We start from the raw sequence: 26,569 nt of genomic DNA, 5'->3' as shown, positions 1-26,569 counted from the left end.
TTGGAACTAATTCTTTAATTTTTTTTTATAACTAATGCATTTGTTTAAACTTAAAGTTCGAGGAACGCGCTCATTGTCGATACAAAAAAACGTTTTAAAGTAAAATAAATTATAGAAACAATGTCTGCAATTTTCAACCTTCAATAAATATTTGGATTAATATTATGTGATTATTTACTGTCTTTTTCAATATAAAAAACTTAAAACCAAATTTAACAACACACAATATTATTTACTTAAATCTCCAGTTTGAATGCATTATTAAAATCAATCTTTACAACATAATAATAATCCGTAAAATAGGTGGATCCCTACCTCGGTTTTAGAAATCTATGGTGTATTAAACCTGTAAAAAATTCTGGAAGATAATTTTAATTATAGGATACCCTGACAACCTTCAATATGGTTTTGTTCAAAATATCATTACTAACAAGTAGGTAACAACTTGTAAATACACACATTTTTGGGAATGTAAATCTCAATTATGTAATTAATATAATATTTTAACTATCTGAAAGTTATCAAAACGTGGAGATAATGCATAACAAAATTGACCTAATATTCAGGGTCTTAAACTAACAGCGCAATTATTATTCTTGACGATTAAAAATTGTATTTAACGTGACATATAACACTTGTATTTGTTGTGAGCGTAACACACATACACCCACACACACACACACACACACACACACACACACACACACACACACATACACACATGCGAATACACAATTATAAGTAAAAACGAAATAATTTAAAAACAATATAACGCCAAAAAAATAATTGCGTAATTTCAAATTTTCAGAATGCAATTTTATTCTAGAAAAATTCACGGAAATGAGATAAAAGTTATCTTATAACAACTAATGATTTATTAAGAATATAATATTATAAAATCATGTTAATCCACAGTAAATTAAAAAAATAATTTACACACAAATAATGTCAGATACTGCAGTGTTGTTCTTCTCTCTAATTTGTACAAAAATATTGTCAATGCTATTATAATTATATTGTAATGCCATTATAATTTATAGTATCTAGGTACCTATATGGCTATATAGACATATAGTATTATTGTCCGGTACCTACACATCAACAACTGATAACAGGATCATTTGTTGAAATGGTGGTTTCTCTATACGTCTTTTTTTCTAACATGGATATATTTTTTGGTTTAGTAAAATTTTTTTTTTTTCGGGGTTACGCTTAAAAACACATATCTATGATTCCTCATGCTTTTTTTTTGTTGGAGCATAAGACCGGGGCATTGAGAACTCCTAATACTCTAAATACTCATAAGTTATATCACAATTTTCGTGTTTTTATGCAAGCACATAACATAGTAAAAGCAAAATAAAATATTTCATTACAAAATTTTTCAGCCGTTAAAACAAAATCTATTAGATTGCATTTCTCTATCTAATTGTACTATTTATAATCGCAAAATAATAACACGGGTACTGCGTATTATTATTATATAAGGTGGATAGTCTGACAGACATTATGTATTCATTAATCAGTTCCATCACAGAGCTTGACTATAAATTATCTGGCCCCTCGGGTAAGATAAAAATACCACATAAAATAGTTGATTGAAATTCAACAGTTATGAACTGCACTGTTGCATAATATTTGCGAAGCGAGTATGTAATAATGTGGCATAGTCTACTCGCCTGTCGAAAAATCAGATGCACCAGTAATCAGACGATCTTTAAGTTTTTCACGGTCAATATTTGCATCGATTTAAAATGCACAAACAATAATGTATTCATCGAATGTTTGATCAAAGCCATTATGTTAGGTTTTTAATATTTTTCTTCCATAACGACTTTTAACTTATCGAGTTGAATTTATGATTTGTGATCTGTTAACTATTCTAACTTATCGATCCCGCAAGAACACATCATATTGTGCAATTGTCTTAACTTAACTATTGAGTCGATTATTTTCATTTGATTATTCCCACCTTTGGACGAATACACGGCAGCTGTATAAACGTTCAGTAGCTATAACATATTATTATCGCATTTACCATTTGTGGGACCCAACATGTGACAAACGCAACGCACAGCAAAAACATGAGCCAACCGAACGCTCTTTCCTCTTTGGTAGCCGCATTGCAAGTCAACGATGATCCTCGGCTGATGCGTCTCATTAACACGTTGTGCTTGTTGTGAGGACTGTCCTTCATGCACAGAGCTTTCATGACGGCTAAGTTCGTGTAGACAATTGCGAAGCATAAAAACACGCCTAAATTGTAAACAAAAAAAAAACAAAAACGGAAAGTTTATATTTGGCCTACATACCGACTTATTTAACTAAACACATTTTGGGTGTTATTTTTAAGCATTGCAGATGATCGAACGAAGAGTCATCAATTTTAAAAATGTTAATGTTTGTTCTGATATTATATGGTGGATTTTTAAGTAAAACGTAAAAACAACTTCAAATCTATTTATTTGATTTAAACGTTCGGCTTAATCCCGATCTGCAATCGATAATTTATTGGTATTTACCTTATTTATTTTCGTCTGTGTTCCAATATGTTTTACAACTTCCTCGGTCATACATAATTTCTAATAAAACCCACGATCCGAATTAAAGTTACATAAAAATGTTTTATGTTACATCTTTCGATAAGATATTAACTTATACAGTAAACTGCAATATATTATACTATCTATATTTTACAGTAAAAATATCATTAGACTATAAGCTCTATATCATATTCTATTAGTCATGAAATTTGTTTTAAAACGATATTTCCGTGATACGTATATAGTATACTCGTATTACATAGAAATGAGGAAGTGAATTAATTTTCCTTTCAATAATTCCAAACAATTTTTATGCTCTAATCTTTTATATTTTTAATTAATTGCATGACCCATGACCCGTAGATTAGGTTACCTACTTACCATGGCCGAAATATAAGTAAGCGTATAACACGTCCAAAGGCTTTTTGGCATTCCGGTAACGCACACACGTCGACGTTGTCTCGTCCCAGTAAAGACCGAATCCAAAGTATGGTGCGCACACCAAACACAGTACTCCTAGCCAAAGTATGACCATCATTCGTTTAAGTAGACGAAGGCTAATGTGCTGAAATCACACATATTTTACAATTAATTTTGATTTAGGTAAATATAATATTATAAGTTAGAAAATTAAATAGGGTAATTTCAAATAATTAATTTTGGCGTACGCGTATAGGTTATAAGCGTATTCACTTTGTAGAAAATGCGCAAATCATCATAGCTGTTCAAAGAGTCCCGGTTATTTAAATGTTATATTATTACCATTTAATTAAACCGATTTGAAAAAAATTTTAATTTCTGTTTCCTACATGGGCTGTATACGATTTGGGGCCATATATATATAGGCATTAGTTAAATGTACATTTTTTTTAAAACGCCTAGGCAGGTTTGCCTGATTCCAGTTACAATTCTGTGTTTATAAAAAAATATGCGTTTTAATTTTGTTCTATGTCTTAGTACATGTGTTAAAAAAACATTGACATCGGTTGTTGGATTCAGCCTGATCCTATTGTTGTGTCCTTGTTCCGCGAGACTGTCGTGTTCGTATAGGTGTATTAGTTGGCATTATGTTATTATGCAGATTTTGACTAGCTATATAAGTATCGTACCACAAATTTTAAATGTTAGTTGGTAATTTTTTGCCATTGGGAAATTAGGAATCCACGAGTTAATATTTTATGACCAATAATATACGAAGTCTGCAGTTTATGAGCATAAGGATTTTAATTGGCAAATTACATAGTGATTAACGAGGCACACAAACCTAAACACTTTTCTACTTAAATGTTATAATGTTTACCATACTCATAAATTATTTGTTGGCCTAAACTCGTATATATATATATTTGTATGCGCAGGTATAATTATCCTCAAACATAATCTTAATAATATAAACGGGTACGTACGTAGTTGCATTGTACACAATATGTAAATATTGCAGTCAATACATCGAACTCGTTCAATACAGTGAGCGTTTGATGTTTATACGAGCGTCATATACTATTTTATAGGTACTTCATATTATAGCACAGCAAACGTACAATAAATATTAAGCTAAACAAACATTTACAATAATACAATACATCATACGACACGGGACGTCCCTCGAAAATCAAAAGTTATATTATCAACAGTAATACTACGCGTCCTTTACAATTTCCTGTCCAGTTTATAATAATGTATAGGCAATACCTCAATAGCCGGTGCACAGTTGTATACACGAATAAGGTATAACTGGAAATTTCCTGCATAATGTTATGTACCTTGGCAAACAATATAATATACCCATTTAATAAAGCGCACGGCTGATAAATCGATCCGACTTGTCTATAGCAATGCGCATATAATGCGAATTACTATAATAACTAATATGACATGTAATGAACTCGTATTTCGGTTTGGAGCGGAAACAGATTTTGTCTCATCAAGTCAAAATACGAACTCGTATATTATGCATATGACTATATGAGATGCCTCCACGAGGCTATATATTCATGGAAAGCGATTATATATCATATTATATATACAAACTCGAAATTAAAATAATAAAAATATATCGATAAATTCATCGCTCTTATACAAATATATAGGTCACACGCATACTTCATACATGATATATATACATTTTTTTTTTTTTTTTTTTAGAAAAATGATATCTCTAGGCCCTGCAGGTTATGGAATGGAATATCTCATCATTAGGTAAACTGTCAAATCTGCGAGTGTCCGAACGCTTATATTCTATATTTTTTTTTTGAAACCCGAGCTGTACATATTATGGGCATATGACGGTAGTGTTTTCATTTCAACATGTAGTTAGGATGCCGGATGTGTGTAGAGATTTTTCAAATTTCAAATGGTTATTTTTTATCTAATAAATTTGGATGAAATAGAAAATAGAAAATGGTGTTCACAGTAGCGAAATTCACGCGATTCGTGCAACGAAAAACTGTAATGCGGGTGGTGTTACTACTACAACTCACGACTTACTGAAAAAAAAAAGCTCTAGACTAAAGTAATTAATTTTCCTATAACCTCTGCCGCCTAACCATCCGACCACAGTGTATTCCTACCTGTCTGCTGCGGTGACTCAACAGCCACTGCTCACTCGACCCGATGACTTCGATACGAGTGATAACTGCTGTCGGTGACGCAACGAACGGCGTCTCGACCATACCAAGGTAACTCTATCATAATATACAATAATATATGTACAATGTACATTATTTTATACAATATTGCCAATTACACTCATCACAGCTCTCGGAGTCTACGTGATCGACGCCACATAATAATAATATATAAAATAGATAAATGCTGCGGCGGACTTGACTATTCCACCGTAGCGTTTCCGTCTCGCATTAAAACATCGATACGAGTGCAACATTGGCATCACACTTTAGTATTATTACTATTATTATTATTATTATTATTATTATTATTATTATTATTATTATTATTGTTATTATTGTTATTATTAATATTATTATTATTATCGTTATTATTAGGTGCTGCAAAAGCAAACAATAATATTGTAAACCGTTCGCTTGCGAGCGAGTAATTAAAACGTTTCGCAGATACACACACGCGACGCAAAACACGTGTCGTTTTCCCCTCATCGGGTTTGTAATGGAGCACAGTATTCGCAGGTAAAGGATAGTACAATACCTATATATTATATATATTATGTTAACCTCGTACAATAATAATATAATATTATTGTGTGTGTACGGGCGCTGTATCATTATATATATATATACATTTATATACACCTACGGTATTGTACATATATATGCACATAACTCGACGGTATTACCATGTCGTCCGAGTCGCCGTTGCAACGCCAATACTAACGAGACTGGCATATTCGCACCGTGAATATAAAACACGAATAAAAGTCGCACACATTTTTTATTTTTATTTTTATTTTTTTTTATTCCGTCGTATTATTATTATGATTTGTTAGGAGTTTTTCTGGCGCAGAAATAAGAACTTTCGTCTATGTTAAACGTCTATGCCGGTAAGCCATGCCGAACGGAAACTTTCGGCGGCACTCTTCCATCCGACCACTGCGATGGTGAATATTACGCCGTCCGACGATAAAACCACCATTGTCCGGCTATAGAAAACAATGATAACGTTATCATTTATAAAACACAATATTATTATTTTGCTGTCGGTGGGGTGTAGCGGATACACTTAATAAATAAGGCTTAGAAATGAAACGCGTTATTCGGTAAAAATAATTGAACAGGTCGTGTTGTGGACAGTCGTGGACATCGGGTGATTATTGTTGTTGTGTATAAGTCATTACAATGTTCGGCGTCGGAAAATAAATAACTCGTCTATCCGAATGGATTTGATTTTAATGAAAGTCGGACGCCAAAAGTGTACCTATACAATTTAATATTTATGTTTTTGAATAATAATAATATGTGCTACGACTGTAATGAGTTTATTGTCGAATTCGATTACAAAAAGACGCGTATGATAATATGTATAAGTGTCGTGACGAATTCATTAAATTATTATTATACTATTATAGTTCCTCCTTCCTGCCACGGTAAACGGAAAAGAAAAGATTTCTGTGCATGCGTGTGTGTATATAATATTATATATAACTTATGTATATAGCATATTTTGTTTTTACTAACGACCTTCAGTGTCATTAATCCAAGACTTTGCAGTTTGCCTGTATATTATAGAGTGTCACAAACAGAATAATAATTTTTAATCGGCAAAAATAGAATATAATAATAATTGCGTTGTTTGTTTTCATCACCTAATGCATCTATATGTAATGCATGTCGTGTTTTCATCAACAGACATACATTTTCTCGAAAAAAACTTGCACGCCACCAGCCGAACACCGTTTTTATTTTTATCTGCTTTTTCACACTCGTGGTCTATATATATTATATACATTGATCAAAGGTCGTACATAGAGACTCAAGTACATCAAAACTTATCTCAAGACATTTGAGATATTTTTTTTTTGCAGCTCCCGTCCATTGCTTTTTCAATTAATCCCCCGCGGGTTATATTTACCAATTTCAATAAAAAAAAAAAAAATAAGCCAATTGATTCGATAATAAGGTCAAATGAAACCAAACCCAGTTATTCTATGGTATTCTATGATATATATATATATATATATATATATATATAATATACAGTGTCGTATTAATAACTGATAAAATATTGTAAAATGTAAACAAAATATTAAATAATATTGATCACATCATGGTTTATTACGAATAATAATAATTTTTTTGTGTAGCAATTATGTCACAATACTTCTATTATTTATGCATAGATTATGTAATATATAATAGATATTATGTAAATATTCTACACATCATAAAATTAATTAATAATAAGTTATTAAATTATTTTAATGACTCGCAGTGTAGGATGTAGGTACCTAACTAGAATGTCTATGGATTTTCATATTTTCATATTTTTACATATTGTATATCTTTATACTTATATTCGATTAGATTAGGTAAGATAAAACATTGTGTACAATTAGTATCTACTTGTGGTTTGTGGTTTTATTTTTTTATGTTATCTTCAATGACTATAATAACGCATTGTAATATCGTGTGATAAAGTCAATAAACGTAGAGAATTAAAAACGCATAACTTTCTGTAGAGGTAATAATAATATACTAATATGACCATTAAAAAAACATAACCCTTAAAGATACAGTTGATCATATCGGTTTTCACATTTTAATATCCCCGAGAAGAAAAAGTGGGCATCTAAAAAATTATTGATAAAAAAATAATAATTGGAACTTAAGAAATACATATATTTTATTTGTGTATAATGTTTATGTAACAAACATTCAATAACTTCAACTGCGAGTTTTTTAACTAAAGTGATCCCATCAAGCATTTTACGATATGAAATATTTACAATAATATTACTACCTGAACCTATAGTCGACTTCGAGCTTAAATGTAATTTCTAAAATTTGGTATATTAGCTGCATTATAATATTATACTTAAGTAATATAATTATTATTAAAATATATTCTGATATTTATGAAAGCTAGGTAGTAGGTATTATAAGAGTAAATCAGTTTGGACGTGCTTAATTCTTTCTACAATTGTATAAGATACCAGTTAACCGATTCATTGAAATTCAAAATAATTAAATACAAAATTATTCAACCACCACCACAATGAGTATAATATATTTTAGATTATAAATGAAGCAAAAAATAATAATTGGCTTTTTTATACCAATTGGTAATATTATATTTTGCCTGTGGACTTTTTTTCTGATAGAAGCGGGAGTGTTCTAAAAGTTTCAAGTAGCCCTATTGATTGTAAATCGAGACTAGTTGGTCATTTTTTATTTTTTCAACAATTCACCTATGAGGAAAACTACAAATAAGTTATGAATAAATTTAAGCAGGCTTGGTTTTAACCAACAATTCATTTTTCGAATTCGAAGATTTATCATCAATTTCAAATCCAACATAACAAATGTTGCACACTAGCCTTAATGATATGTGTTACCGATTCGTTATCAGAACATATTTTTCGTAATCAATCGGTTTTTAAGTTTTCGTTATTCATTCAATTTTTTTTCAGACGCGTATTAGAAAAATGAATAATCTATACGATTATCAATTAATGTTAAAATAATTATCGAAGATACCTTCATAGCAATTTATTGATGTTAAATAATATTCACTAGTCAGTTAGAAACATTCACAACTTGAATGATACAAGTTTACTATATAAAAGGCGAAGTATTTTTTAAATCTTCAATTTTTTTTGAAGTCAGGAATGACTAATTGAATAAATGTAGTCATGCAATGAACGTTTTAACGACCCATGAAATAAAATGTATGTAGTCATATGTAAATGTACGCTAAACAAGTCTACGGAAAATTAAAAATTAATGAACAACCGAGTAAAACCGTTAGAACGCAAATGTATAAAATCTGTAGACGAGCTTGTATTTTACTATGTAAATATAAAAATAACAGTATGATGAGTTTGAACATTATTTTGAAGAACTAAAGTTGGTAAAAAAAAAAACCCAGCATCGACTAATTTGCGTTTCTATGTAATTAATGATTATTATAGAACGTCATATTAAATCATCATCTTTAATATCATTGTTGTAGTGTGATAAAAGTCGTATGAACAAATTATGAGTGCATTAATTGTATTCCGATCGAATATTGCGAAATTCAATTACTTTTAGCATTCTGTGTTTATTTTTTTTTCACTTATCTCAGCACAGCGAAATAAGACTGTACATACACTCTGCCAAGGTCTTTTAGCATACATCTTATTACTTATATAGTTCCTTCACTAGTTTGCCGACAAAATTCGTTTCCGTTCCGACGTTAGAAATTCGATTCCGATCCGATCCACTGTGTGGCAGCCTTTAGAATAACTGAATGGAAGTGCTCTTCCTATAACCTTTAGTGCCCATAAAGTATATACAATGTGTTATTCAGACGAATGAAGTCTTCCTTTCAATCACCATTATTCAATGGAGGTAGATGGTATGGTAATATTATATCTTACGCACCAGATACCGATATAATAATATAATATACGAGAGTAAACTTTCGATTATCCGCTTTGAGAATTAAAAATTATCGCTTGGCCTTCCGCGGAACTATGGACAGTGCCTACTAAAAAATATAGAGTTTATGTACAATGTAATACGTGTTTGTAAAAAAATAAATGTAAATTGTCTTATATATACGTATTTTATCAATGTTCGAGTGAAAATACAACGTGTACTTATCTAATTTTCTCAAAATACTATATAATAATATCATCATTGTTTAAATTTGTATTGTTCGGATTAACCGCGAAATTCACTTGGCCGTGGTTTCCATGCAACCCTATTTGTAATATAACTACTAGACTTTGACCGAGAAAAAATGAAAAATATAAAATACACTGAAGTGTAGGTGTATCTCGTTTTTTTACTGTAGGCACCTCATTCTACGGGCAAATGCAGGGCTTCGGTGTAGGTACTTAGCTTTGTGAACTAAGGCGACTTAGATGAATGTACTTGGTATATTTTCAGACGCGGTTGGTAAGAACACTTTCCTGAAACCTCCAAGAACAATCTCTGAATTTATTGTTCGTTAAAATCAGTCTAGCGACTCTATATAATCGCTACAAACATATTCATATTTATATACACAATTCACGTGTATCATAAAAGTCTCATGTATTTTTGTAACCAGTGGCAACCTCAACCCTACGTAACCACGCATATATATATATATAAAGGCAAAAATATTTGATTTTCGTGAGTCACACCGGAACTCCCGAGTCCACAAACCGAGCACAATCGTGCTGCACCGATATGTGAGCCACGCCACAGCAACCTAAATATGGATGTGAAAAAACGAAGCTTTAACAAGCTGACTGCCCAACTAATTTCACTGATTTTGCTATAAACGCCTCGAGAATCATATTATGTGCACTCGGTGGTTTCTCGAGCCCGGGCTGAGTTATCTTACACGATACTCACATTTTTGTTGGAGTTTCTGACATGGAAAATTCCTTAGATATAAATGAACAGGTAAAAAATCTCGAAAAATATTGAGTATCGCATAAGTAATAATATGATACTTGCAAGACGAACTTGGTAAGAACAAGTAAAACATTGAGAACAATAGTATTGAAAGTTTGACTTGTATCACATAGTGCGTGATACACAAGGCAGTCGACTTGTTAAACACTTCCCAAATATCAAGTGCGATTTGAGTGCAAGACTTGGTACCAATCGGTTCGCAGTAGACCCCTGAATACCGGACACTAGCAAACAATATAAAACAAATATTTTTTATACAATATAACAGAGAAGATTTAGCCGGTTCGGTCGTCCGATGGGTTCGGCTCGTATATTGTTTGTTGTAGGCCCGTCTAAAATTAATACCTCCTGCAGCCCCACAAGACGTGTGCTGGTCGCACAATTAAATACTGGACACGGACACTCTGGGCGACGTGCGTTTATAAATTATAATGTACGTACCTAATATGATAATATGATATTACAAGTCGTATTTAATAATAATAATAATAATATAATCCCGTGTGCCGTGTCGTGTCGTCGGTCGTCCGTCGAGGAAACGATACGGCGTAGTGTTAATATTCCGACAGGCACGCGTCGGCCAGTTGCGAATTCTTCGGCCATTACATTCCGCGAGCGACAGCAATAATAAGACAATAATAATAGTAGTAATATAATAATATTATAATGGAAATTAAAAAAAAACACATCGGCGACGAGACGTGGGACCGCGCGATTGTGCGCAGATTTAGAAAATACGCTTGGCGAATATCACGAGGTATAATGTAATGTATAATACATCAATAATTATCGATGTATACCTATATAGTACGTCCTATACCTACATGATATCGCATCGTGTTGTCGTATTATTATTATTATTATTATTATTATTATTATTATTATGTATTGCCTTCGTCGTTGTTATTATTGCGCACGGTGTCGAACACTACAACAGCACACACACTCGCTCGTCGGTTACACACAATAATGCGAACGGGATCCGTGTCAGGACTCAGGACACGCGCGTTTACCAGGAAATGGGACACTGCGTGTACGTTTCTAAAGGGCCGGCAAATATTTGTTCCTTTTTACCTGTGCGCAATTTTGTGTGAAAAAAAAAACGACACAGTACCTATATTATAATACATATAATATCGTATTTTTTTCACAACCAATAATTCGTCCAACCTTGAAAACTGATACGTGAAATCGACTTGCGTTTGTGTTTTGTTTTTCGTTACAGCTCACGATAACAATCGTCAATGTCAATGCCGATAAGAACACTGTCGTTCGGTACGAAAAATTGTTATTCCGATGCATTGACTATTTCGTTTGAATCAAATTAACGCAATGAGTATATTATGTTATTTAACTATTCAAGTATATATTATATGGATTTTTGTATTTGTCTATGTCACAAGATTACAATGTTCAAGTTTGATATTCTGTTTATCTCCCGAGATATACCAATAAACATGATATAAATCGTGTTTAGTCCTCAAGTTAAATATTCTATATACGATTGATGATGCGAATACGTACACTGCAGTGAATTTGGCACTTCTAAAAAAATAGAAACCTTTATTAATTGTGTACGATTTTATTGAAGATTCTAATGAAATAAATTGTATAAAGATCAATAACTATAAAAATATGGAAAGTTTAATCACCCATGCTTGATAATAATCATATTATAAGCACTTTTAAAATCGTTGTCAATGCGTAAACAATTTAAGTTCTGATGCTTAATGAAATAAAATAATCACATTAACCTAGTGAAATCAATATACCATATACATAGTGATTCACCAATCGTGCTCCATTCCCATTTTTCTTTAACAAATTTATTCAAATTCTGATTTGGGAATTCTTAAGTATACTTAACAAGCGCCATAATTGTTTATTTTACTTCAAAATACCAAAAAAAATCAATAACAGATATTATAATTTAATTTATTCATTCAGTTCGCATAACAATAATTATCATACATTTTTTTTATTAATGAAGCTGAAAAATTTGGTTTTATATTTAACGATTTGTTAAAGTTTAAGAAAAAATGATTTTACACTAGATGGATCCTTTTTTTTCTATAGTTCAAAATGCTTATTAAAACAACCTAAACAATATTTAACAAGTCTAGTTTCAAATATGTTAAACATTAGCAATATCTTGTTTATGCTCTTAAATTAAAAAGAAAACATGTTCTATATAAATTATAAATGATTATTTATTTGATTAGTTTATTATATATTTTTGTTGATTTGGCCCTGAGCCAATCAATAATTGTACAATATGTTTTTTTATTTGATAAAAATTCATATCACAAAATGAAAAAAATAAATAAAAAAACAATGAATAATATCAGAAACCTAATTAGTATCTGACCTCCTAAATTTAGGGCAAATTTTATAGCTTTTTCAAATCGCAATAAAAAATTTTACAAAAATATTGCACCTAATATTGTCAGTATAAGAAATTAATGTAAATATTTTATAAACATCGCAAATGATAGGTTTATGACATGTATGTTCATATATATTTCTTTTTGATATTTAAAGCAGCCATTCGGTGTTGGTTATCAGGATTATGAAGTTTAATGTTGTTCAGTGTCTTATAAACTCACTATTGAACACGGTTAGGTAAACTATTAGGCAATTAATCAATGTCTTAGTTAAATTCATTACTTGACCCTTTGATAGACAGTTGGTGAGTATAAAAAATTAATCGTTTTTCGTTCATATAATTTAATAAATAAGTACTTTGTTCATATTTAAAGTCATATTAAAATGAGTTAATTAAAAGTTTGTTAAAAAATAATTAAAATTAGGTAGGTAGGTAGGTACCAAATATCTATTACATAATAATATTTCTCCGAATAGACAAAATGAATAAAATTATTACAGTTTATATTTGTATATATATGTATATAAGAATGTATATAAGAAAATATACTAATAATAATTGTATAAATTAATAAACAAAAAAAAGCGATATAAGTAGGCAAGGCAATCGCTGATATAGATGGGAGCAAGGGGTACGGTGTTATTATTAAATTTATGCAACCGATAAAACCATTATTTATATAAAAAAAAAACTTAAATGATTCCCAGTGAATATTTTACGTCATATTTAACAGAAAGTAGTTATTCGCATTGTAAGTCGAAGAGTTGTGTAATTATAAATTATTTATCATAAAACTAAATACTCGTAATCGTTGTAAAATGTATCTTAAGGTTTTCAATTGAATTTTAATATTGTAATAATAATTATTTATGTCTTGTGTGGACCAATACAATAAAAAAAACTTAGTTTAAACCATATTAAAAACCCCAAAAACTGATGGACAAAATTAAATTCATGCGAAGTCTGAAATCTTAAAAATACGCGTTTACACATATCAAGTTATTTACCAAGTAAAAATAAATTCAATATCAATAAAACGAATTGATTCAGACCTGTATTGTCTACGATGAGAAGGTTTTATTATGTTTTATTTTCGGTGGCTAAATCACAAAACAGAACTAACGAGCAACAAAATGAATATATATGTACCTAGGTACACAAATTGTGTCATTTGACTTTCAGAAAACATATCACAAACTTATTCGGCTATTCGCAGTGTTTCTCCGTCAAGAAAGTCATATTTTAATGTAATTCGGAATGTATATAAGTACGTAAACCTACGCGTAATATACACGGAGAAGTGAACGTTTTCTTTAGAAAAGTTAATCCAATATATACCGATTTTAATGGAATTTTCCACAAATTTAGAGGTTTTTTTTTCTCGGGGAAGTGCATCTGCTATATATACCATATTATGAATTAGTGACATTTGGATTATTATTATAGTTGTGGTTATTTCAACAAGTTTTAAATGTTTACGTTGTTATACTGTAGAATAGATGACTATTGGTATTGTCTACTGTTACTATTGTTGACTGTGCTTAAGTTTTGTGTGCTTGACCGTTTATTTTTTGAGGACAGTTCACTGTTCATCACGATGTGAATTATAAATAACTAAATATGGAAACACACACACATCAAATGCTTGTACAACGATAATATCTCATCAGTTATTTTGAATCTATATTTATGTACACCGTTAATAAAAAAAATAATATATACATTTTATACCTACCTACATACCTTGTCATAATATATTATACCTGCCAGTCAACGCGATTGGTATACATAATTAGTATAATATTATAATTTATAATATATTTATAAGTTGGACATAATATATTATTATTATAAATAGTTATCCACAATATCATATTCGAAACTTAATGGTAATAATCCAATCTACTTATATTTTATATATTGTTATAAATAATATATAATTGGTGCTGTCTCGGTTAAATTTTTCCATTCGTATATATTTCAAGTTAACTGCCTTTAAAATTACTATTATAAATCGTATGTATGTACTCAAATATGTATATTCTGATCGTGGTTGGGTTGGCTGTATACTTAAGATAAGAAAAAGTGATTTTGAAAATTTTATTTGATACATTTTTTTGTAAAAAAGACTTAATATAAATTTTATTTTCTTATCCATTAATATCTTTAAATTTATAACCATGTAGTTTATAAAACACTTGTATTTGCTGGAAATTTTAAATGTAGAGTAGCTCAAAAGGGCTTTCCCTTAGGAAAAAAATGTTCTACTGAAATGACAATTATACCCTTAAATATCAATAAGTAATTGATACTATAAAGCTGGTAATTATAAAAAGAAATGATTATTTACAGTTTGTTTGCTTTATCCGCACATACAAGGGTCTTAGAAATTCTTAAAACGTTCTATCATAATTAATTGATACTGACAACGAATTAATTATTTTTTATTTTTGTTAACATAATAAATATACGTTTAAATTAAAATGTCATAGCATATTAATACGTGGTTGTATAGACAATTGTAAAAGATAAAATATAATATGAATAGTACAAAATATAAATATATTACGTATATACAAGAATGGCATGGTAGTTCCGCGTCCATTATGATACTTAATTATTTTACATAATTTACATAATATATCAAATTATAGTTTTTAAATGTTAAAATTTTGTTAATATTATTGGTAATAGGTACGTTGACCGATTCAACACATTTTTAGTTCAGTGAATACATTTAAACCTGCAATAAACGTTTACAATTATAGGAATGTTTACAAATCGTGCAAAAAAAATGTTATTATCAGTGGTTACATTATGTGAATCAAACAAAGCATTAATATTCAGATGCACGTTTTTCGCGATCACTGTTGGTTACGATCAATACAATATAATAACAGAAAAGGTAGGTACTTAGGTGTACTGTATTCTATGGCTGTATGAGTATCGTCCCACCACTCACCAGGTCACATACTTGTCTTGCAATCTCATTAATACTAAACATCGTACCTAAGTAGAAAAACACTCACAATGTACACACACGACAAAAACGTACAGACGTATATAGATGCATATATATTTATGATTATTAGATTCTTTGATTATCAGCCTGCTAGTGCATATCTATAAAAACAAATTACAATTTTAAATATAATCGTGATCGGGTTACTTTAATTGTGAAACGCTTAGGACTAGGGTGTTGTGAACGAAGTTTTACATTGTATTCACACTGTTCAGGATTTCGGTGATGGTTTTGTCATTGGGAGTCTGTCTAGGTAGGTCGTTGGGTAATAGAAACTAAAAACAAGTTATTTTTTATATTTCGGTGTTCCGGGGAATCTCGAATTAAGCGTCGAGTCGCTACGTCGTCTTGGCATTTATTGCATTTAGGTGAAGACTGGATGATCTTTGTGGATGCGGAATGAGTGAATAAACAGGAATCCGATTCTGACTTTTAATATATTGTGATTTCCTGCCGTCTTTTGAAATGGGCCATTTTCGACATTTTTTATCTTTTTTAATTTGATTACAGTAAGTGAAATAAAATCCTAATACGTTCCGACCTTTGCCTTATCATACCTATTTGATTTTCACTTGATGGAAGTTTTAATGTCATTGACTGGTATTTCTGTGGTTTTTGGGAGAGGTTAGGGGTATTGTTCTGGTCGCAAGAACTGATGTTTTATCGGCCATCTCGTTACCGGTTATACCTACGTGTGATAGCACCTACAGATGTGTTTAACCAAGGTCTTGGTCTTTGTAATTTGTACGTACACATTTGCATGTACTTATAAACGCCACGCGCATACCGATAACAATTTCGAACTTTATTATACGACTGAAAAAAATAGAATTATTAAAATAATATTGAAAACCCGAATATTGTGAGTTATAACTTACATAATGGCGATTCACGACTATACGCCACCAAAATTATTTCACGAAAAGTTAATAACCGTCTATACAAACGTTTGCATGCGAAATAAATAATATTATTGGTATCTATCCAATTTTATTACATAAACGTTTAAAAGTTTAAGACACCGCGAGGCCACCAATATGTTATTCGCGTTAATGGCATATTTCGAATAAACCATTCCTCCTAGATTAATATAATAATGATAATAATAATATTTACACTATGATTGTAAATATAGCACAGTTCTATTTTAATGACTATATTTTAATATCTATATTATAATATTATCTGTCCGATATCCCGATACTCGTGTGCTGTTTATATGCATACAATATTATCTAACCATTTATTACACCCAAGTACCGTGTATGATGGTGAAAGATCGTCCGAGTGCTTCCGTGAAGCGATTTTTTAAATCAATTCATCTCTTCTACTGATTTCCCTGAATGAAAACTACATCACGTTATTAGCGGTTTATACCTATGCAAAACACAGCGATCGAATATGATAATAATAAATGTATTTCATAATATTAAAGCTGCAAGTATAATAGCTGTTACAGTCTCGAAAAGGAAACTTTAAGAAATAACTGATAAAGAAAAATATTTTAAAATTTAAACTTACACATACGATAATTATTGTGATTTATTTATATGATTGTGTGTTTGAAGGACATTACGTGTGTATACGCTGTGTATAATTATACTGTATATACATAATATTATATTTGATGCGATTCACTTGAGAACATTATTGAGCGTGATAAATATGTTTTCATTTTAATTGCACAGAATTTATATTTTTTATATGAAATCTATACGAATGAATTAAATTGTTCAATTCGATTAAAGTATTTGAAGATTTATACCTGATTGATTAAGTATTTGGTAAACACTCGGAACCTAATAAGTATAATAACGACTAAAGTAGACCGCAATACTATTGTGTTACCTACATAATATGAAAACCTACTGGTTTTATCAATATGATATAGTAAAAAAACAAAAATGTGAAAATAAGCTGATTTAAAAAAATCGACCAAACGATGTTGTAAACATTTTACCAAAAAAATACAACTATAATATAGTCATGATACAACTAGCTTATAATTTGCACTGGTATAGTTTTAATACTAGTGCACGAATAAAATAAAGACTACGCTATAAATTTCATCTTTCAATGCACGATTATATTACTATTACGGTTCTATTTTATTTTTATTTTTTTAGATTGTGACCGTAACAATGTTATATTATATTATTATAAGCCAATAGTCATCATAACCATTATTTTCAATTGCCTAATTATGTTTAATGTGAATCATAATTATGCATAATGTACCTAACAGTAAGTTGTATTAACTTATCTACGTTATTGAAAATTATTGTTCTACTATATTAATAATTAATGAAAACATAATTATTTGTTACCACTCTAAAATAACATAATATTATATAAAAGCCCAATGACTTGTGTCACTATATTTGTCTAAATAATATTATAATATAGTATTCTTCAAAAGTTAAGTAAAATTTACCAGCTCTGCTAAAATAACCGAAATATTGCTATTGCGAAGTAACAAAATTATCTCGCATAATAATTTTTAGTTTTTACTATAATATTACCCGTATTAGGTTAACTTTTGCAAATATAAAATGATAGATATAGATACTCAAAGTTATAATAAATTATTCACTTAAGTTTGTGTGTATACATTCATTCTTTTGACCCATATTATAGTCCACCTCAAAACCCCTATCTTAAAAATGTACTTATTGAAGGGTCCTTAATTATAGTTTTTTTTTCAAAAGAAATAACGTAAACATACATTTTGTTTTGCAAAGAAAATATTTTCAAAAATAGTCATTATTATGTCTCATACAAGTCAGTAGGTTCTGAAAGAACTTATGGTATTGCGATTACTTTCAACTTTTTACCTATATGTATTAAAAATGAGAAACAACAATAATGAAACCTTATAAGTTAAATCATTAAATTATTTTCATTACTTATCTATAAAAATAAATTCGGCTCAAATAAATTGTTAAAATCTCCTTAATTTTAAGTAAGTTTATATTTAATAACAACGTTTCGTATATAATCAACTATACGTAGTTATTGAAAAAACATTAACAATACTCGTATGAAAAGATAAAAACTAAATGTATAACTTTAAAAGTAATTTCTATTTCTCTCATTCGTACGGTAATATTGTACTTGGAAATTTAAAAACTATATTTTGTTTATGTGTTTTAAACTTTTAAATTTTAGTACCTATACCTAGGTATATAATATATATTTATCGTAGTTTGTGCGAATTTTCAGTTCCCATTTGCGTTTATTTCTATTATATTAAAGTGCGCGTAAACACATGTTTCAACTTATAAGTTATAAAAGTTAAAGTTTAATATGATCGAATAATGTAAAATTTGATTTATCGGATTCACCAGAGCGCAAGTTGATACAAAATAATAATAACGAAATGGATCACACTATTGCATTATTGAATTTTATTTAATAAATTGGCGAAAAGATGACATAAGAGTATGCGATTTTCTTTTTTATTCAAGTCACAATATATTATTAGAGAGATATCTAAGGTACCTCGATAGTCGTCAAATAATTGCATTGAGTAATATGGAAAACTTGAAATGTATTTTAGTTCTCCGTTTACACCTCTTCCCCTATCATTATACTATGATGAATGATGACAATATTTTGTATTTGTTAGGTATTAACAGTTTTCAAGCTATGAAAATATTTTCTTACAATAATTATGATTTACGACACACATTATAAAAAATAGCGATCCTTTAAGAAAATTGCTTAATTAAAATAATTGCTTCATATTTAGAGCTAAAAATTCTAGGAAAACCTAACAAAGTATTTTATATAATATGTGATTCATAGTTTCTATCCGTTATAATATTGATATTAATTAACGCTGTTCAAATTTAAACAATTTTTACAAAAGTATCTTGAAGTAAAACATAAATACAAAATTGTTTACAATTTAACTACCTACCTATTTAATTTTTTACATAATCACGTAATATACAACTGACAGCAATAATCGATCGTTTTTTGTATTGATTCGTATGCCAGTGTCAATGGAGATTTGAACAAATGTAGTGTGTACTTTCTAATATTATATTAATTTATTGAAATTACAAAAAGGTTTTTTTTTATTTTATTTTTTTTTTTTGTTTTTAAATGAATGATTTGAATAAATATGTATTTTCGGGCATATTTTGTTAGGTAATTATTTGAAAACTGTAAAATAATATATGGAACTATAGTTATGTTTATATGTTATGCTCTGTGACTCCTGGGTATCTTAACTACTACCGTAAACGTAATGTTTCAATGATTGTCACTATTGTTTTTAAGTTTTATACGCAGTTAATTTTATGTTAACCATTTATTATAATAATTATATCATTATTAATTTATCACAATACACTTGAACTGAACGCTCTAAACTTACATGAGTTCTACAGAATATGTTCATATTATTTAAATTTCTTACATCAATCCGGATGTCCAGTGTATAAACATCTTTTCAAGTCATAAAATTAATCGGAAAAATAATGATATTTATGACACGACTTACTGTTTACTAAATAAAGTCCGACGTCATAAAAATACAATCAACAAATGATAATATTCGCACACAAAATCCATTTTTAACTGTAATAAAATTCATATATTTTTACCTTTTCACACACACTTGTGGATAAATTTATTGTTCGTCGGTACGCCCACGAATCGTATAAACTTCCACCGTGTAAACAAACAATTTTATCAGATGAAAGCGTTATATTTGTTTTGAAAAATACACGTGCCTCGCATTAAATACAATAGAAAAAAATTCGATGGAGATTTTCCAGTGCTGTTATTTCCCTATATGAACAGCTTGGAGGTACACACGATATGAGTGGGTCAATATACCTTTATATAATAATCTATAATTTAACACTCCAAACTTTGAGAACAATATTTACGATGCGTATGAAAGTGGGTAGGTATAGATAGCGAATTTAGACAGCTCGAATTACAGCAGCTCGGAATGTACTGCGCAGGCATGTCAAAATAAAAAGTTCATTATACACGAGATTTTCGACGGCAACTGCTAAGTCGCCAGACGTTTAAATCCCAGACATTTTCGGGGAACATTGGCAGTGTTATTATTACAACATAATAATATTATAAATGCGACTTCCAAACGATAACCACAGTTATTATTATTATTACTATGAAGAACCTGGCCAATTTACGTACTATTATTTGATGAAAGGAAACCAATGATACACTGCACGTGTAATCGTACAACATAATAACGAATTTTTGATTACGATTTTATTACATTGCTTGGTTATGACACTTTGAAACTACTTGTTTGCATCCTGATAATCGACGTGCGTAAATCTGTCTTTGTTATCACCCATCGAGCGACTCGAATACACATAATACGAAAACACGAACGAATCGTGAACAACACCGCTCGCCGCACTATATTAATGTAATAGTATAACAGATTATAATAATATATTATTTTCGTAGAATTCGAACGTGTATTAATATATTAAAATCGGTCGGAATGAGGAACCGTTGACTTTTTCGATATTAAATATTGTTGTCGCAGACGCAAAAGTGCGGCAAGCTTGAGTACGTAATATAGGTAACAATATGATAATAATATAATGTCATGTACCTATTCATACTGAGCTAGTCTCATGCATATATATATATGTGTGATTCCGCTCCAGCGTATTTACATTTTATTTTAGCTAGACCCGCCCTATTGAGTACTTACGAATTTGCACTCACTTGTTCGTCGTATACAAAATTAACCAACTAAATAAGGTTAATATTTACTGTTATAATAGCATATAATACAGGTTAATGCCCCGTGGCGTAGCTAGAAATGCCATCGGGGGGTGAGGGGCAACCAGGTGTATTTTCAAACTTTTAAGCCCAATTCCAGATTTCGTTCAACATTTTTTCACCACGGACATGTGGGGTGGGGGCAATAATTGTTCCCCTGCTGCCCTCGCCCTTGGCTATGCTTAATCAGCAGAGCTGATTGCGATTTCAAGTCAACAAATTAAATAAATACATATATTTCTTTCGTCGTGTTATGTTCGGAATTTTCAAATCGAAGCATTAAAAGACTATTCCAGCCCCATCCACTGAACGACATTTTTTAATAGATAAGTAGATTGAAAGTTGAAATCATTAAATAATTAATCCAGTCATTTAAGACACCGCCATTTAAGTTGCTGCTATACTCACAACTTCAATGTTTCGACGAAAATGTTTAGAGCACCCGACTGCAACTGTTTCGTAATTTATTTTTCACTGATACTTCCAAATCAATATTTTATCATTATTTTTCATCGGTTTAGCTAAAATCACATCATATCCTTTTTAGCCGAAATACTTTGCAAATAACGAGATAATACACATTATTTGAGAGACACCAATATTAAATTTTTAAATTTTTCTAACACACAAAATATAAAATATATTGAACATTTTTTAAACTTTAGATGAAAGTAAGCGGCAAAAAACTTTAACAAATGTGCACTGAAACGAAAATATTATATGAGCCCCCTGATGCAGCAGTTATATATTAATGTATTTTGAACTTTTCTGCCGTTCTTTTAACAAATTCACGCTATTGTAGTTATGGCTATTTCCCTTCATTTATGCGTTGATATAAAAAAAGCTAAAGATATCAATAGAAAATGTTTCTAAAATGTCATAATTTTATATTTTCATTTTATTAAGGGCCATTGCACTGCAGTTTATAATTCAATATATTTTCAAAGTAAGGTCATTTTGATGAGTGCTGCATCATAAGTGTACATGCATCTAGCTTTCTTTTTTACATTATTTCCTTGAAATTATAAAATTTATCAGAAATTTATACTTTGAATTTTTTTTTAAACAAAACTTCTGAAATGTATCAATAAATAAAAATCAACCCCTGTAAGCGCGTATTTGACGAGCTTAATACTCAGGCGTACTTGGGTGCAGCGTGTGGATCTGGTGGGGAGGTGCAGGAGAAATGCAGGGGCAGTTTCCACATATAACCCGACCCCGCCTGACCCAATCAAACCGGGTGCACGGTATACACGCACGTGCAGCAGCAGCAGCAACAGGTATGATACATATGCATATAGGTACTCACCTTTTGGTAAAAAAACGGTTTGGTGAGGGCCAGCCAGCGTTCGACGGCCATCACGATGGCCACGCACCCGGAACCCAGCCCGAAGAACCGCCACAGGACGCGGATCCGGCAAGACCACACGTTGTTCCTGGTGCCCGGCCAGCCGACGCTCACGAACATCTGGACCAGCATGCCGGTGAGGGCGATGCAATCGTTGGTGGCCAGGCACCGCAACATGAACCCGTGCTTCTGGTTGCTGCTCGACCGGGTCCGGTGCAATATGAACAGCGCCAACAGGTTGCCGAATATGCCGAACCCGTACAGCCCGGTGACACCCATCTGCAATCCGGAACTCGTTAAACGGGTGCCGGACGGGACTGGGAACACCGGCGTCGCGGGCGACGACGACGCGGTCGCGTTCGTCACGGCCAGCTCCATCGGATCGCGATCGTGTTCTGCGCCGCGGTCGCGTTCTGCGCGCGTGGCGACCGGCGCGCTATCTCCTCGCCGCCCCCGACCCCTTCCCGGCTAAGCACCGCTCGACATATGCCGATATAATATAATAATAACAATAATTAACGACCCCCTCTATATCGTTGTGTTATGTTCACGTATTACTGCGTGTGCTGACTATTATTATTATGATATTATGCAGTTGTTGTTGTTGTTGTTGTTGTTGTTGTTGTCGTTGTTGTTGTCGTTGTCGTTGTCGTTGTCGTTGTCGTTGTTTTATCGTACTCGATAATTACGTTATAAATATGCGAGTGCGCTGCACCGCACCCCCTCAGACGCCACTGTCGCCACTGCGGTCGTCTAGCGGGTACTTGATCGTAATATATCGCTTTGCCTAGTCCATTTCGCGAGTATACGTAATATTATTGATTGATTTTTTTTTTTTTTTAAACTGTTATCCTATATCATAATATTATTTACTCGTATACAGTTATTGCTATAATTATACTTAGTGGCGCGCTAATAAATCGAGACGGGAAAGTTTTTTAGCGATTTTCATCGAAATCGCTGCAGCGTGGATTCGACGCTTTTCTCGTAAAACCACCCTTAAACGAGCGGTATCCGCGTGTATGTGTATGTGCGACAAACTTTTTAAACGGTCGTCGTCGTTCGGTTTCAACCCCCGTCGGCAACAATTAACAACTGCGGCGGTACAATATAATACTCGAAACTCGAGCGATTGTTCGCAAATTATCACGACACGATTTTAAAACACTGTTCGACACGCTTTCGGTTATTGGAAGTTGTATATTTTTATGACGAAGTTTGCGGTGTATTCACTGCGAGGTTTTCACTGTATTTAAAAACTTTCGACGACGATGATAATAACACTATAATATAATACCAATAACACACCATATATACATACAGAATATTATATAAACATTCGATCGATCTCAAATACGATTATGCGATACTATAGCTCCGGGTTTACTGCAGTTTTGGGCTCGCAGAACGAAAAAAAAATCATCTCGAAATTCGACACTATATTGCCGCGAAAATATCCGTCATGATCGCCGAAATTCGATGAACGCACACACAAGCTCGTCGTCGTCGTCGTCGTCACATTGTTTTGGCAGGACGCATAATGTTATTCATAATATTATAAATATAATTATACGGTGGACTCGAATAATATAGCGTTATATAATATTATATAATATTATATTATTTTATGCTAACCTTTATGCGCGCGGAATAGGTACACTATATTATGCCTACGACCGACATTGAGGCTAACCGAATTATGACTGGCCACAGCTAATCGTATACTATTATAGTGGCTAGGTATAATATTATTATAGTCATCGATGCACAATATATGGTATAGGTAACACATTGCGCGGTTTTCGTACTGTGTAATAATAATTATTGCGTTCGCATTTTTATCGTATATTACAACAATAATTTATAATAAAATTATTAGTACCTATGCGCATATAGATTATAATACGACTTGCACTATTATAAACGCGTCTTATCTCCGACGACCGTCCGACTGCTGGACCCCGAGAAATATAGTGGCGATAAGGCGCGAACGCTGCATCACTCGTCGTGTATTTATAATAATAATTAATATTATATACATTTTACTTACACTATATATACTATACGCTGCAGGTCGCCAATCGCCACGTCGTCTGTCGTACTAATAAGGCCGGGCATTAGAGAGTTAAAAAGTTTCGTGTTAATTTTTGTTTTAGCTTTTTAACTCGACTGCACAGCTACTTTTGGAATTTCATTGACTCGACTTAATAAATTCGTTTTTGAACTGACGTGAAATCGACGAATTAATTGATGTTCGTTTTAATAGAAATAAGTCGAGTTAATTTGTTTTGTTTTTGGTAAATTTCAATATTTCAGTCGATTTCGTCTTCGTGTCAAAAACTATTTACCGTAAATCGTTTAAAGTTAAAAATTTTATTTTTTTCCAATCTCTAACGTATTATATAGATGACAATTGTTTTTTTTTCAGAACGATAAACTTCAATGAAATACATGCTAGGTACATATGAAAATATAAACATTAATTGTCTATAATTTAGTTTTGGGTTGGTAAAATATAAAGCACGCAAGCGTAGTAATAAAAAGTCTTACAAAAATGAGTACTAACTTTTAACTTAACTCGATGTTAACCAAAAACTAAATTAACTTTAACTTTTTCTCATTTATCCGCACTAACTCTTAACTGAGTTGTAAAAAAGTCATGAACTTAAACAGCCTTGTAAATATTATAGTAAAATATTAATATTATTATGCATATATAATAATATGAATAGATAACTATTACTGCAGTGCGATCACAAAGTCACATTTTTAAAATCGATCTCAAACCTCTATGCCCATATAGGCGAAACTAGTCCTCTAAAATGGGGGATACTATAATTGTGGATTCCTTTGACCCCCCCCCCCAATTTCATAATCTAATAGGTTATAAACCTATATAAATCGATACTTGAAAACTTTTACTACCTTAATCCGCTATCCCGGCTACTTCCCGATGCCGCAACTATAACGCGAGTCTCAATTTCCTTAAGGTTTTGACTTTATATCCCCCTTCTGTTAAAACAAAACACACATATAAATTGTCATTTATATAAAAGTATTTTTTATTTTTATTTTTTATCCATAAACGCCATACGGTTTAGTGCCTTCATATTAATGAAATGTACATGGTAACGTAATATGTTTATTGGCATTAAACATATTAACATACTGAGTACCTATCTTATAAATTAAAATACACAATATTATGTACTAATTATACATATATTATTAATTATATACTATTTATACATTATTACACATTAACCTAATAAACGCTTATAATGACTAAATACAACGATAGAAAAAACCTGAAAGAAAGAATCATCGTGACTAGATTAACTGTTAACTAAAGACATAGTTATCCTTAGAGGGTCATCTTCTAAATAATTTCTTGTCACTGAA

General features: G+C 31.1%; 1 protein-coding gene across 1 annotated transcript in view; it reads right to left on the bottom strand.

Moving 5' to 3' along the window:
- LOC111028661 (prostaglandin D2 receptor) overlaps positions 1-24,836 on the bottom strand; it is a 30,263-nt gene extending 5,427 nt beyond the window's left edge. The window contains exons 1-3 of the mRNA XM_022307391.1: positions 23,129-24,836; positions 2,925-3,108; positions 2,039-2,256 (exon numbers count right to left, since the gene is read on the bottom strand). Of these exons, the coding sequence (XP_022163083.1) occupies positions 2,039-2,256; positions 2,925-3,108; positions 23,129-23,545 (819 nt within the window). The 5' untranslated portion in view covers positions 23,546-24,836. The remainder of the gene's footprint in view (positions 1-2,038; positions 2,257-2,924; positions 3,109-23,128) is intronic.
- Between the last annotated feature and the right edge of the window lie 1,733 nt (positions 24,837-26,569).

Source organism: Myzus persicae, unplaced genomic scaffold, assembly GCF_001856785.1.
Source record: "Myzus persicae strain clone G006 unplaced genomic scaffold, MPER_G0061.0, whole genome shotgun sequence".
NCBI lineage: Eukaryota > Metazoa > Arthropoda > Insecta > Hemiptera > Aphididae > Myzus > Myzus persicae.
Note: the sequence above shows the minus strand (reverse complement) of the source record. Positions and strands in the feature narration are given on the sequence as shown.